The sequence below is a fragment of the Triticum urartu genome, chromosome 5 (assembly GCF_003073215.2).
Source record: "Triticum urartu cultivar G1812 chromosome 5, Tu2.1, whole genome shotgun sequence".
NCBI lineage: Eukaryota > Viridiplantae > Streptophyta > Magnoliopsida > Poales > Poaceae > Triticum > Triticum urartu.
The window spans coordinates 659,739,138-659,754,497 of NC_053026.1; the positions used below are offsets into that span (position 1 = coordinate 659,739,138).

A 15,360-nucleotide genomic window follows, 5' to 3' on the forward strand; every position below is an offset into this window, starting at 1 on the left:
GACAAAAACAATTTTAAAAATTCCAATTTTTTGGGAGAAACATTGATAAAAGTTTTAAGTGCTTGCAAAAATTCATCATGAAATCACATTCCTAGAAGGCGTGGCAAAAAACAAAAAACAAAAGTGATACTCTGAACATCCTACTTTCAAAAGCATTTTGGAGCATTGAATTTGTTTTTTTGCTACGCCTTACAGGAATGTGATTGCATGACGAATTCTTGCAACTAGTTAGAACTTTTGTCAATATTTCTGCAAAAAAGATTAAATTTGTTTGATTTTTTTATTTTACTATTCACCGAGCTCATGTGAACTCGGGAGCAGAAAGGCATTTGGCTGCCACTATGGATTTAGGGGCCGGAAAACATCGCACTGTGGATGCTCTAAGATTGGTGTGCACCGAGAAGTATGCATGCATGTGAAGGAATGATTGATTGATTGGTAGGTATGGGTGGGTACAACCTCCTTCTACCCAAACCCATACCCATACAAACTTTTTATACCCACCCACTTCAATACCCATGGATATAAACAGACACCCATGCCCATACCATCGGGTATCCTATACCCAATGGGTATCCATTGGGTATAATATATAGCATTCAAATTCTTAAGAGGTAGAGAAATGAGCTCAAAATTCAAGTAATTATGGTAGAGTAATATAGCACGTATGTGGCCTCCTCCAATGGGTGGCCTCTTTTTTTGAACAGGGAAAGGCGCCAAAGGTGCCATAAAAATATATCAGTTCATAAACATTTTACCGCATGAATTACAACGCCCTGTAAAGGAGAATATTGCAATTTTTGAATTACAGGACATGGCCTATTTCTATGAGCTGAATTAACACAACTAAAGATAGGTTCAACCAAGTTGTTGAGTACCTGATGTGCACAGTTATCAGAAACTCCATTTAGCTCTCTTGAGATATGAAATACTTGAGGTTGGAGTTCTTTCGTGATATGAATGTAATCTGCAAGTTCCTTCCTGATTTCCCAACCAACTTTACATGAATCAATGCTTCTCTGAGCTGCTGCTCTTGCCAGGATCAGGTTGTCAGTGAGAAAGGAAATCTGGATGATGTTGAGATGATTGGCAATCTTTGCTGCAAACAAGAGAGCCCATGCTTCAGCCTGCAAGGGAGAAAATGTTGTAGTTGTAGAGGCTTGAATCATTATGGTGTAGCTGTCACTTTGCTCAACTGGGTGGCCTCTTGGAGGCATCAAGGGAGTATGAGCAACGGCTGGTGAAAGGCCGACGTAGTGGAAGGCGGTGGTGGGAATTGGGGATCGCTGGATTGAGTGTTCGGCAAAAGTCTGGTAGCGAAGAGTCAATATTGCATCTCTTTGAGGAGTCACATAGGACGTATGAGGAGTGGCGAGCCTCCCCGGCCCCGGGCACTTCCCGTCTGCCCAAGACCTCACGTCGTCCCCGCTCGCCGCCGTGCCGGCCTACCAGGCCGCCGACTTCACTTCACGTACGTGTTCACCAGCTTCCACGGCATGCCGCCCGTGTACGACCGCACCGTCGGCGGCATCCAGGACAGCGACGCCGTCGTGGTCAAGACATGCGGGGAGACGGAAGGCCCCTGCATCAACTACCTCTCCGCCCAGTACAGCAAGCCGGAGCCACCACAGGGCGAGCTCGAGGAGCGGTGGGCCAAGTGGCTCTCCTCCTTCCCGGAGAAGGCCGTCGTGTTCGCCTCCTTCGGAAGCGAGACGTTCCTTCCGACTGCCGCCGTGACGGAGCTCCTCCTCGGCCTGGAGTCCACTCCTGCAACCGGCCGTTCCTGACCGTGCTCAACTTCCCCAGGGGCACGGACACGGCGGCGGAGGTCAGGAAAAGCACGCCTCCGGGGTTCGAGGAGAGGCGTGGTGCACACGGGGTGGGTGCAGCAGCAGCACATCCTGCGGCACCGGAGCGTGGGGTGCTTCGTGAACCACGCCGGCCTGAGCTCCATCGTTGAGGGGCTCGTCGCCGGCTGCCGGCTCCGGCTGGTGCTGCTGCCGATGAAGACCGACCAGCACCTCAAGTCCTCAACTCCGCGCAAGTGGAGGGACTTCTTCATGGACCACACCGCGCAGAAGAGGTTTGCAGATAAATTTGTCCGGGATTTCAAGAATCTCATCGGGCCATGAAAAGATTCACCCATCGAGAATTTTCTTTCATTTTTACTGGGTGAACGGCATTGTTTCAATCTGCTTATAGCTATGGGCCGTGAAAGTTATATTTCTCCAGTTTTGCTAATGGTCAGGTGCCTGGTTTTTAAGTTTGTGTCAGTTAAATAAATTGTGCTAATTGTAGGGAGTGAATTGCAAAAACAAAAAAAAACACGTTAGAAGTTCTCATTCAGAGTTGCCACCACATTTTTTGCGTGCCTAAAAAATCTACCTTCTTCTTACTAATTCTATCAATAAACACTAAGGACCGATTTAAACTGTTTTAATCCAATTGTTGACATGTCGGGTCTACCTGTAAGCGCTGACGTGGCACAAAACGTCAGCACCGTTTGTTTACTCTGAAGTTGGACGAAGGGTCCACCCACCAGCAGCCTTGTCTCTCCCAAATCTTCTTCATCTATTTGAGGCATTCCATCAAACAGGTATAGAGCGTGATCGTGGACGAGCAAGTCGTCAATGAGGGGGAGCCAAGTGAGCCTCCAACATCGGGGGCCTCCAGATAAACGAAAATGGAGATGAAAGCTTGGTTCATTGCCTCGTGTTGTTAAAAGTCGCTAAAAAAACAATACAGAAACGTACACGAAACCTATTTGGCGTTGCAGGCGCCGGTTATATAGCCGTTTTCTGCAAACCGGCTCCTGCAGCTGCGTTAGTTGGGCTCGGCCCATATACCGTGTCTTTAATCGGCAAAAAACAACGCCAGATTCATGTATCGAACCCGTGATGCACCACTACACCACAAAGCGAGTTCTGCTAACTAGCAACTGTTTCCCTCTTTTATTCCTTCGTTTTCCTTTTTTCCTTTTTTCCACATTTTCCCCTTTTTTTTCGTTTTTTCTTTTCTGTTTTTTCTTCTTCCTGGTTCGATGAATTGCTTTTGTAAAATCGTGAACTTTTTCTTCAAATTGATGAACTTTTTGGAAGCTGAACTTCTTTTCAAATTGATGATCTTTTTTTTAAAAATGCATGAACTTTTTTCATTTTCGATGAACTTTTTTTACACTCTCATGAACTTTTTTCAAAATGGATGACATATTTTACAATACAATGAAAATTTTTAAAATTTGATGAAGTTTTTTTCAAAACCGATGAACTTTTTTCGCTTTAGATGAAGTTTTTTGGAATTCGATGAACATTTTTCCAAATTAGAAGAAAATTTTAAAAATTGATGAATTTTTTCTTCAAGTCGATGTTTTTTTTAAATTTGGTGAACTTTTTTTTAAAATTGATGAACTCTTTTTTAAAATTTGATGAATCTTTTTTCAAACTGATGAATTTTTTTATTTGTGTGAATTTTTTTCCAAATTCGGTTATTTTTTTTATAAAAAATTGATGAAGTTGTTCAATATCTGTGAACTTATTTGAAATCTCAATTTTTTCTTTTTTTTTCGTTTTAATTGTTTCCTTTCTTTTCTAAAGTCAACGGTTAGGTCAACTATGACCGTACAAACAGCCCTGAGGCTCGAGCCAGCGAGGCAGGCCGAGCGATCGGGCGTGGCTCGCCACATGGGCTGGCCCACGATTCGGCGCCTGTGAGCGCCAGATCTCTGGTGCCTGAAGCGCCAACTAGGAGCACCCTCGCGGAGCTACACATAAAAACTTGGACGGACCAAATTGAAGGGAACTCCAACTATTTTAATCTGATTCCCCATTTGCTCTTATATCCTAGTGAATTTTCGCTAAACTTGGACGGGCTATAGCACAATTTTGCTTGGCTGTAGCTTCGCGAGTGCTCGTAGTTCCCTGCTATGATGGCTGAATCACGGACGGTCACATTCGGGAAGGCCAAAAAAAGCAGATCAAGGCCGAATGCCCTGATCGGACACGTTGGAGGCCTAAATCCAGGACAGGAGGCATATCTCTTTTTTTTTGCGGCTGGTCAGGAGGCATATCGATCCATTCTACCCTCAGGCGTAGCAGCAGAACTGGCGTTTGAGGGAATAATACGGCGAGGCCCTAGCAGTCGTGCTCGTGCCGGAGCAGTTGACTACAATGATCCGATCCAATCCGATCCCATCGGCTGATCTTCTTGCTGCCATGAAAACACAACAGCCGCGGACTGCGGTGCCGTTCCTTGCTTCGATCAGGAAGACCACCAACAAAATCATTCAGGAACACGCCAATGTCCGGACTACTGACTGACTGTATTTTAATCTTCAAGGGCAAGGTTTGTTTCTCAGTTTATTTTCTTGTATTTGAAGATCTGGTCATCTCCAGATCATTACCATATGAAGCTAATTTTATTCCCTTTGATCATTTATAATCTGTTAGGTTTTCTTCTTGAACATTCATCATGTCTACCAGAATTACCAAGATGATGCTGGTGCTGCAAAGCGTAAGAAGAAGCCACGACCAGAAGTTGAGGCTCAATCTCAAACGGATGCCCTCGATAGATATATTGTGAGAGACACTCATCAACTTGATTCTGAAAATCAAACTGCAGATGTGAATGTTGAATTGATAATGGTCTTGATGATAATGCAGCAAAGGTTGAGGCCTCTGATGCAGAAAATTGATGATGGTAATTTTGTCGATGAAGGGGGTGTAGATAATACTCAACGGATTGGCGACAATAGTAATTGAAAACGATGTCTTGGAAAAGATTAAGTTTAAAGTTGTGATTGAAGATTTTATTTCATGAAATACTAGAGGGATGCTCCTTTTTGGTAGAACATGAGGTTAGTTTGTTGTTGTACTATCATTTACTGTTTTTTTAGCATAAGTATTTGATATATGTCTATCGTACAAAATAAAACAAACTTGAAATTGTGTAATAGTGTGAGACTATGCTTTATGCATATTCATTCTTCTATTATACTAGTAAGGTATACGTGCATTGCACCCATGAGATTTGGTAACTAAATTATAAATAAACACCACACTATAGCATGTAAGCTTTGAGTCATATATGCATGATGTAGATGTTTGTTTAATTCTTATAGTTCATCTCATTCAAAATCAATTAGTTTTGATCATGGCTATTTTTCTGGCGATAGTGGGGAGGGGGATGTTGGTCGAACCATCACGACAACGGCGGCGGCATATCCCCTTTTAATAGTAGAGATAATAAGATCGTGTTTGGGTTGGGTTGATCAGGATCAAAGGTCTTACCGATGAAGCTCCCCTTGGCCCCGGCTCTCTACTTTCGGTGAGGTGCCTGCAGTTCTTGCACTTCAACTGTATTCCTACACGCTTTATATCACGCGGCAAGGGCAGCAAGTGTTGAGCCGAGTCACCAGAACCACTTCCCTTTTTATAGAGCCGGACCTTAGTAGTTCTTTCCACATTTTCTTCTTTATAAATTTTACATAGTCTACGTACAGACCTATCTAGTCTAGTCTAGAAGTAGAAAAGAAAAACAGAAATCCATAATGGAGACAAGCTCAGTTCAGCAAATCTTCTATATCTAAATAGCTTTGGTTGGACATCCCTAACCACCATTGAAGGACGAGAGCCGGCTAGGGAGCCACAAAGTTGTTTGCAGGACAAAGAGACAACGACAAAGCTTACTTTATCTGGGGTGGGGTGGGGGCAGTGCCCCCCCACCCCTCCACAACCGGCGATTGAACCCGTGGTAGTACTGACTCCACCATTGAAGGCTCTTTGTCGAGGAGCAGCGCCCCCCCCCCCCCTCCACAACAGACGATTGAACCCGCGGTAGCATTGACTCCATCATTGAAGCCTCTTTGTCGAGGAGCAGCCCCTCCCACAACCGACGATTGAACCTGCGGTAGCACTGACTCCACCATTGAAGGCTCTTTGTTGGGGAGCAGATGGAGAGCCCACTTCCTTCGCTTCCTTGCCGACCGCTCCCAGTGGGGTGCACCGTGAGCCGAAATCCCTCAAGATCTCCTACCGCAGCTAGGCAACGGTGGCTTCAAGCATCTACTTGTCCGACGCGGTCCTCGCTGTGGTTGCTATGGTATTTTTCTAGTGATATGAACAAATATGATTAGTGGTGGTAGCTTCAGGCATGTACCTTTTACACCACCGAAGTAAGTGTGATTCATTCCCCCCTTCAAGTGGATAAGAAATACAGTTGAGTATTTCGACATGATATTCTGAGGCTGACATACGACACCCCTCCTGCCCGTAAGCAGCAGCAAGCGTAAAAGCAAAGAACTAGAGCTAAGCCACGCAACTGACGCTCACAATCATGTGTGCTCACAGTGATGTTCCCATCGTGGTCACCGTGGTAGGATCTAGTGGTGTGCCGTTATGCTAGCTAGAGTCAGACGCGTCGTAGTCACCATGGGAGGCAGGCTCACGTGATGCGTCGTTGCATCAATCAGAGTCAAGCGCGGTGGTATCAAATCAAGGAGACGAGATATCAAGGATTCTCCCTACCTCATTCATGGCCTGCCGCTCCTGTCCCGCGTCATGTAACATGGTTGGCTAGTCTTGTGAGCAAGTGGGTGGTTCGTTCTCTGGAAGAACACTACTATGTAGCACGGGCGGACACTCTGACGCTAGTTGGTTGGCATCTTCTTGTTGGCTTGCTACTCAACGTGGTAACGGTTGTATATTACTCTACTATGCAAGTAATATAATTGTAGGAAACTGGATGACCCGAATGCCGCACATAGCATGCAAAGCACGCATTGAACGGTTCATTTAAAAGAGGCCAACCGCTTGCCTTTGCAATACACACTTGCCATGCATGTGACTTCGTGTTCTATCAACAGAGGCCAAGTGTTTGCCTTTTTCATTATTTAAGTAATAGAGAGTTTCATGCGACAATAATTGTGGCACCCCGATTCATCAAACCGGAGGCCTCGTGCTCCAGCCTAGAGACCTATGTCTTCTGAAACACTGTATAGCTTGATATAGAATAAACCACCATATATTGAAGTATTACGACCACAAAGACTTATGATACAATACTCTTGCGAAGTATGGTGGTACTACTCGAGCAACTATGCTCTTTACATTATTCTTTGAATGACCTATCATGGGGGTACGTCTAGTGGCGGAAGTGGTGAAACACAACGAAAAGCGCGACGAGACGGGACTCCAATACAAAGGCTCTGTTTGGATACTCTAACTCAGTTAGAGGTTAGAGTTAGATTCTAACTTTGAACTAACCCTGAACTAATTCTAACCAAAAAGATGTTTGAATGACAAGGTTAGATCAACAATAAATTCCTTTTCTCAATCATTTGGCTACTTTGAACCCTATTTCCCGCCGGATTTGGTGTGGCCGGCTCTTGTATGGTCTCCCCCCGCTCACAATTGACATAAACGAATCATCTTTACAAATTGGCGCCCTCGGTGTCCGGCGGACGGGTACGCATTGGCAGCCGCCACCGCCACTGAATGCCGTGTTGGTGCGCCGGTTACGGCAGCCGGGTGCCGCGGCTCCCGAGTTGGCATGCCGCCACCTGCCCCCGACGATGACCCGCCGAGTAACACACCACCGTTTCCTCCTCCACGACCGACTGCCATCGACGAGGAGCCGCCGAAGTTCAGTCGCCGGGCGTAGGGTGGGCGATAGGGAGGGAGTCCGGATCCCCTCCCGCAACCAGGGAGGACCTCGTCGCCGTCGCTTTGGAGAAGGGCTCCATAGAGGCCAAGCCCCGGGAACCCCTCCGCCGCCGGCGCTTGGGAGTTGAGGTTGATATCGGTGTGGGTAGCGGGGCCGCTTGCTGACGGCTGCGAACCCCGCACGTCGAAGTCGTCTCCGTCCATTGCCTGCACCAAAAGTCGTCTCAGATTTCCCTGTAAGTTCAGAAAAGAACACCTACACTGCCTAGTACTGAAAGAACAAATTGCAGGCATATCACAGAAGGTCATCTAAACAGCACATGGAAGGTGATGGAAACTACACAGGATAGAAATCAACTGAGCAAGAGATTGCAGATGAATTGAGGGTAACGTGATTGCATTCCATTCTTGGCACTAGTATATCGATTCCAACATCAAGTAGAAACAAAGCAGAGCAAACAACGAACACCGCCACGAACTATACTGGCGGATCAGATCACGGAAGGTCACAGGCGCTCCTTGCGCTGGCGGAGTGAGCCCTGGCCGAGAGCGACCCGCCCGGCAAGGAGCCGCGCTGGCCTCTCGCGCAGCCCGCCGGCCGAATCCGCTGTCCCTGCGCAAGGAGCCGCGTTGGCCGAGGCCGATGGGGACGGGCCATGCAAGGAGCCGCGACTGCTTACCGACCGGCGGACGGGCCGCGGGGAGACGAGGGGGTTGAAACGGGAGGATAGGGCGAGGCTGCTTACGGCGGCGGACGGGAGCGTGGATACGGCGAGTCGCCTTCACGGGCGGTGCGAAAGGGAGGGAGGGAGAGGACGAGAAGCTTCGAGGGAATGGGGAGGGGTCTGCTCAGGGAGAGCGAGAGAAAAAAGTGTTTTTTTAGTGGTCCTGAGGAGAAGTAATCCAAATAAACACCTCTTGGGTGGGTTAGTTTTTTTGAATGGGTTAAATGCATCTAACCCAAACTAACTCTTTTGTTTGAATATTTTTGGGTTAACTGAGTACAAACTAACACAAACTGGCCTTAATCCATGGATCCAAACAGGGCCAAAAGGGAGACTGCTGGGACAAAGAGTCCTAGTTCGCACTCTCGGCATCCTTAGATTGGGCTTGTCCTGCATCTTGCATGTAGCGAGCTCACATAAACTTCCAAAAGCAAGCAAGGCAAGAACATGGCAATTAAACAAGAAACAGGCTAAAGAAACAGTAACACAAGTTTAACTAGTGTGGACACTTAGCCTGCCCGTTTAACGTCCCGTGGACCAACTCCCGGCATGATCCCCGACTAGAGTCGCTCTTAAAGCAATATGCTGTGACCGAGTAATCATTATGGTCTTATTCAAATGTCTTCAAAAACATCACAGATACATGGTGGGGGTGGAGGTATGAAAAACGACTCTTGCAACAGCAAGGCACACACATCGATCGGTCACAAAGACAAAATTGACTCGCGACATGACAAAAGCAGACGCTGGTGTAGCTAGACTGACATTCTTTATTTTGAACTGAGAGCTATCACTGAGCATGCAATGCATGCATGCGTTTGATTGAGCGGCGCATGCGGACACACTAGCTAGCGAGTCATCCCCTGGTGCGTCCGCGGTGCGGCGGTCGCACCGCTCTTGCCCATCCTCTCCATGTTCCCTTGCCACCCTGCACGTACCAACAGACAAACAAAGAAGGTTAACATGCCGCCGTCGTCGCCGTGCATGCCATGATCAAGCTTCACGGACGGAACATACCGAGGGCCATGTCGAAGCCGCGGGTCTGGAGCTCGCGGTACTCCTGGCAGAGGGCGCAGGGCTCGCAGAACCAGTGGACGCAGCAGTCGCCGCAGGGCTTCTCCTCCAGCCCGTACTGCTCCCGCAGCCTGGAGCGGTAGCCGAAGGAGTAGAGGCAGCCGCCCAGCCCCGTCGCCGTGGCCAGCAGCGTGTACGCCGTGCCGCTCTTACAGCAAGCTGATCGGTCGTTTCCATCGTTAGTGGTAGATCATTCGATCCTCGTTACAGATAAATGAAAACTAGATGAAGGAAGAGTTACATGTGGCTCCCTTGTCGACGATCTCGGCGATTCTCCCGAAGACGATGCACGGGCAGAAGAGCGTCAGGCAGCCTGCACGCACCACACCAGTTACTGTTAGGCCGGCCGGTCATCACCTTTTCTCTAAGGGAATGCGGAAATTAAAATTACTAACTTACAGCTGCGGACGTCGTGGGTGCAGCCGCAGAGGCCGCTGGACCACGAAGCGTTGTTGAGGTTGGCCATGGCGAGAGCCGAGAGAGAGACTTGCGGTTGTAGGACTAAATACCAGAAAGAAGCTCGCCGGAGTTGGCCGGGGTCTTCACGCGGCATGTGATGTGAACATCAGTATAGTTGTCACCAGCGCAACAGCGCTAGCGTCCTAGGTTTGTCGTGCTAGGCCGTGGTGTGTTCGCATTAATTTGCATGCACTACGTACGTACTGTACGTGTGTTTTGACTTGGGACTCAACGACGGCGAACATCACACGCACGACGACCGCTGTTGTGACCTAGACTAGACGACTCGTACCCACTCGATCTAGGTTGCAGCTGATTATATACAACTCGGATACGTTAGCCAACAGCGCGTCTGTGCCGTGTTACCCGTGTAGGCGTGTCTGTTTTAACAGCAGCTGATTTCTGTCGTTAGGTAAGTTGGCAGCTGCATGCATGCGTCCGATCGATAGCTTAGGGCCTGTTTGGAGCCCCTCCGCTCCGTGAGGCCGCTCCCGGAGCTGACGGAGTTCTACTTAAAAAGCGCAGAGCCAGCGAAACAGTACTTCCAAGATTCTCAATTTTTATGAAGCGGGCGGACTGCCGAACAGCGCCTTAGTTGCTTACAGGACGGACTCTTTCGGCGTTATTGGCTGTGTGTAAGCGTCTGAGCGTTTGCCTCCGGCCGGCGGCGGAGCACCTATAGCTTTCTCCACTGCACACACCAGAGTTGACGGCACGTGCGTAATCATGGGGACCGCCTTCCCCTTGGTCACCCAAAAATGAAAAAAAAAGTGTTGCATCTTCTTCCTCCAACCGTTCGCGGTTCTTCTTCCCCTGTAGATGCACGCACGTCTCTCTCTTCCTCCCTCTTGTATCATCGGTCGGACCGCCAGCTCCCGCATCCCGCGGCCCACTACAAGAAAAGAACAAGTTGCCTAGTCTTTGGATACAAGTCTAGCGTAGAAGGAAGAAGACTTTGGCACCCCAAGAATTTTGCTCATGATGTACCACCGGTTGATGTAGAAGAAACATGAATTTCGATGTACATTTTTCATATGAGTGTGTTTGTAAGGACTTATGATAATTAATACTATACGGCCTTACAATCCGTTTGGTCGGAGGGATTTAGTTGTAGGAAATGAGAGTTTGAGGGGTCGGAGATATATAATCCATGGTTTTGGTTGGAGGACATGTGAGTTTAGGAGGAAAGACGAAAGAGAATTAAGTAGGCCAATTCTCACATATCTCTTCCCTAGTCCCCTATAATAATTTAGGAGGGATGGAACTTCTTCTCGAAATCCCACTATTAATTCCCACCACACACCAAATATAAGATTGGGACTAATAATCAACTTTTCAAGTCCAATACCTTGACAAACTCCCACTCATAAAATCCCATTCCCTTTCTCTTACACTGCCAAAGGCTTTTAGGCCTTTCCAAAAAGGAAAAAAAAGCCTTGTGGCATCTTAATCATTAATCCCTTAACGTGTATATAACAAGGGAAAAACGGGCAATCACCCGACTGATCGCTCAGGCGTTTTTACCACATCTTCCATGTGATGCACGTCCTCATGGGCTCCTGCAGGCACCCCTCTCTTCCTCAGCCCATCTCATCCTCTCCTGTATTGCTTCTTTGTCTCTCGATTCTTCCTCTTTTCCGCTCTTTGTTTCCTCTGGTTGCATCCCAGAGCATCTCCCTCTTCTCCATTTCCCGTCGCCGAGGCCAGCAGCGTGTATGCCGTGCCGCTCTTACAGCAAGCTGATCATTCGTTCCATCATTAGCTGGTAGATCATTCGATGGTCGTTGCAGATAAAGAAAAACTAGATGAACAAAGAGTTGCATGTGGCTCCCTTGTCGACGATCTCGGCGATCCTCCCGAAGACGATGCACGGGCAGAAGAGAATCAGGCAGCCTACATGTGGCTCCGTCTCCGGCGGACTGGCAACGGCGGCTGTGGCCATTGAGCCTTGCTTAATGAAGCTTCTGGTCTCTCTCCTGTCTCGCACCCAGACAACTTTGGTGCTGCGGGGTGGGGTTTTGTGTAGGTAGGGAAGGAAAGGGTTATGTTGGCCATTGGATGAAGATTCATTGGATGATTTAGTTACCTACAGCTTTTCTAATTTTTTATTGTTATATAATTAGTGCAAGTAAAGGGGAGTTGGTGCTTGTACGTCGTCAAATTTTGTTTCGTCCGTCCTCGCACCCTCCATTCCTCCTTCGGTAGTTGAGAGACGTGATTCAAGACCATTGGTTCAGCCGAACTTATAGTCTATGCCGTATGATTTAACATCCTACTACATGTGGATCAGTGACATGCATGCCAACTGCATTTTTAAATCAACCATGCATGGATTCTTATGTATAGACATGCATTCTTTTCTTTTTTACGAAAAGGGGACAGGCCCCGGCCTCTACATCAGAATGATGCATACGGCCATATTATTAATAATAATCAAAAAGGTTCCACAAAGGTCTTCCGCTCTGAAAAGCAGAAAAAGGTCACAAAGAGCAAAAGCATCATGACAGGAAAAGCCACAACCGGCAGACAAAAAAAATATAAGATAGGAACCTAAAAATCTATCCTATTACATGACCGTCATCCAAACCGGTTGAAGATATCCCGAGTTACCATCTCCCATCGGACAGATCCAGTAACCAAACGCTCCCTGGCCTCCGTCGGAGTGAGTAGCAACCACATATGGATCAGTGTAGTGGCCCGGAAGATAACCTGCAAGAAATGAATATTTGTTGTTCTGTTAAAAACCAAATCGTTTCTGCAGTTCCATACAACCCATAATAAAGCACATACTCCAACACGGATATGTCTCGCAGTTTCGGAGTCTAACCCATCTAACCACGTCCCAAATAACGTGTTGATGAATAGACATGCATGTCAACTGCATTTTTTAATCAACCATGAGTCCTTATGAATAGTGTCTAGAAATCAATGGAGTCGAGCGTAGGTTCGGTTGAACCATGGTTCCATAAAACATTTTCATTCGGTGGTTTTCTTTCCATAAAGTCCATGCTGGGTTTTTTATTTCGACTCGTACCATTCTCCTTTTTTTTAGGAAATACTCGTAGCGTTCCACACGCACAGTGGAAGAAAACAGAAAAAACCAGCCGTTCAATCAGAAATACATGCACATCTCTCTCTCTCTCTCTCTCTCTCTTGACCTCTATCCCATGATGTTCCTCATGCTAGCGCCGCTAGGGTTCCTCTATCGTGACTCGCGGCGTGCCCCCGTCACCGACTGGGTCATGCCTCGAATGTGGATCTCCATGCTTCAGCAAGGCCCCTGTCAGTCGCTCGCTTGATCCTCTCCACCCGCTCATTCAGGTGTGTGCCACCGTCGTCGCTCGCGTCCAAAATCCCATTTATTCCCTCGACCTCGTGGCGCCCGGCACGAGAGGCGCCAACAAGGCCATGGGTGTTATCATGGAGGACGTGAATGGCTGTCGCATCAAGGTCACCGACCCGGCCGTCCTCACTAGCAGGTGTAGCTCGCCTCCATGGCCTTCACCAACCGCCACGTCTACACCATCGTCACTTCGTCAGCACCTGCTGCCGCATCGTGTAGCACCCCGGCACTAAGTGGGAGGTCCTACGGTGCGTCCCAAGAAGACCATGCAGCAGGTCATTCATTGCCTCTTCGTTCCCCTTGATAACATTTAACCCACCTCAATCGTCAATGAGCAGGTGGGGTTCCTTCTCACCAATTGCATGTTCATATTAATTGTGCACATGATCATGAACACGTATGTTTTCCTTTACTGCTCCATTTCTTAAGATTGTGATAATTTAACTTGCAGTTGTAGTAGTGCTTTTGTAGGTTAGTGTACTGAAGTAATTGAACGTATTCATGTGTTTTTGCTATAGATGATTGATTGGATTATCCTAAATGCTATCACTCCAAAAATTTGATCTTGAGCACACTGAAACACTCGAGAACCTTGAGTATCTAAGCAATTCCTACTAGTTGTTGATTCTACAAATCTTATATAACCAAGCAAGTTCATGTGTGCAGACCAAATTCATTGGACGCTCCAAAGCAAAGCGTAGATTGTCTATTAGGAGTAATTTCTAAACACTATGATATGTCAACAATGAGGCCTATCTATTTGTTTTGTTCTTCCTTTCTGGATAGAGTTTGAGGAACAAATTCTATATATTATAAAAGATAATGCATATTATTGCCGAGCATAAGAAATATCAGAACACAATGATGACTACAAAAAACTAAGGGGATCTACAATGCAAAGCACTTAAGTAGACACTTAAATAGGAAAATATACAAATAAAATAAACATCCCAAAAAAATAAAAAGGAGCTAACGACCCTTCTCTTCAACGCAAGGTGCTAACTAAGACACTAAAAATCAGCTAACCACTCGTGAGTAGACACTAAAAACATCTAATGTACATAATTTTTTTATTAATGAAAATATATAGTAGAACTATTGTTCTACGGTTTCAGGGCCGAAAAAAAAACTAAATTAGGTATGCAAACCAGGAAAAATTACAGAGCAGAACCATGGTGGATTGCGTTTATCTAGTCAATTTGAAGCCCTAGAAAGCAAAAATCTAATTTTGTATTACCAATATCTACGCTAATTACAACTCATTGCCATGGCATTGCCTATCTCTTTCGTGGCTACCTGGTCTCATTTCTGAACAATGCAAGAATGGTGGTAACTTCTGAAAGGATCAACTAATATGAAGCTCAGATCAGGTACCATACATCACATGTTTCATGAGAGCACACTTGCCAAGAAGGAAAATTATAGTGAACTAACATCAACTAACATTGCAAATGTGCCTTCCACCATCATATTTGAGTTGATAGCTCCCCATCATGTTCTTTCATATCAAGGCTATCCTAAATCATCTTATCTGCAAATAAAACATGACACATTGGTAATATTTTCTCAAACATATTTAAAATGAGAAGGATGTTGGTAGAAAATAATTTTCTTCGTGTAGAGAACTCTAACAAACACATGACATGCGAATTAAAATTATCCACAAGGCCTTCTCCCCAAAGCGATCAGCTTCTCCTCCACCCGTCGGTGTAGCTGTTTGGACCTCTGCCCTTGTTCAATGATGGATCCTGGGAGGCGACCCTGCCGGTGAGGTTGTTGGCCCCCTCTCTCTTGACTTGCCACTCCAGTAACAAGAGGACCCTATGACTTTGGTGTTGTAAATTTATAGTTATGGTTAGGGGCATAGGTCATGCGCCAACACTCCCATGGTAGCGACAGACGACAACGCCGTGTAGAATAAGTTCACCCTGGATTTGTCTCCAACTCTGCGACGAGGAGGATTTTCTTGGGTTATTTTTCCGCCATTCCTCTTGGGCGGCAGACATAGGTTTGTCGGGTATTGCAAGTGAGGCGGCAATGATATTAGGCGTTGTCGTCTTTTGGATCCAACCGCATTACTAAGTAGTCTCTTCTATCTGTC

The 15,360-nt window shown here is 46.6% G+C and overlaps 1 protein-coding gene across 1 annotated transcript; it reads right to left on the minus strand.

The window, feature by feature from the left end:
• Nucleotides 1-8,974: 8,974 nt before the first annotated feature.
• On the minus strand, nt 8,975-9,980 carry LOC125506582 (cell number regulator 2-like). The gene is made up of 4 exons (XM_048671370.1): nt 9,857-9,980; nt 9,699-9,770; nt 9,401-9,616; nt 8,975-9,311 (listed from the first exon to the last, which is right to left on the minus strand). The coding sequence occupies exons 1-4, from the start codon at nt 9,921-9,923 to the stop codon at nt 9,232-9,234; spliced, it is 435 nt and encodes a 144-aa protein (XP_048527327.1). The 5' UTR covers nt 9,924-9,980; the 3' UTR covers nt 8,975-9,231.
• Between the last annotated feature and the right edge of the window lie 5,380 nt (nt 9,981-15,360).

Excerpts from the sequence above, each read along its gene's own strand:
- LOC125506582 (XM_048671370.1), bottom strand. The coding sequence starts at position 9,923 with ATGGCCAACCTCAACAACGCTTCGTGGTCCAGCGGCCTCTGCGGCTGC. Across the intron at positions 9,771-9,856 it reads CACCCACGACGTCCGCAGCT|GCTGCCTGACGCTCTTCTGC; the intron begins GTAAGTTAGTAA and ends TGGTGCGTGCAG. Across the intron at positions 9,312-9,400 it reads CGGCTTCGACATGGCCCTCG|GGTGGCAAGGGAACATGGAG; the intron begins GTATGTTCCGTC and ends TGGTACGTGCAG.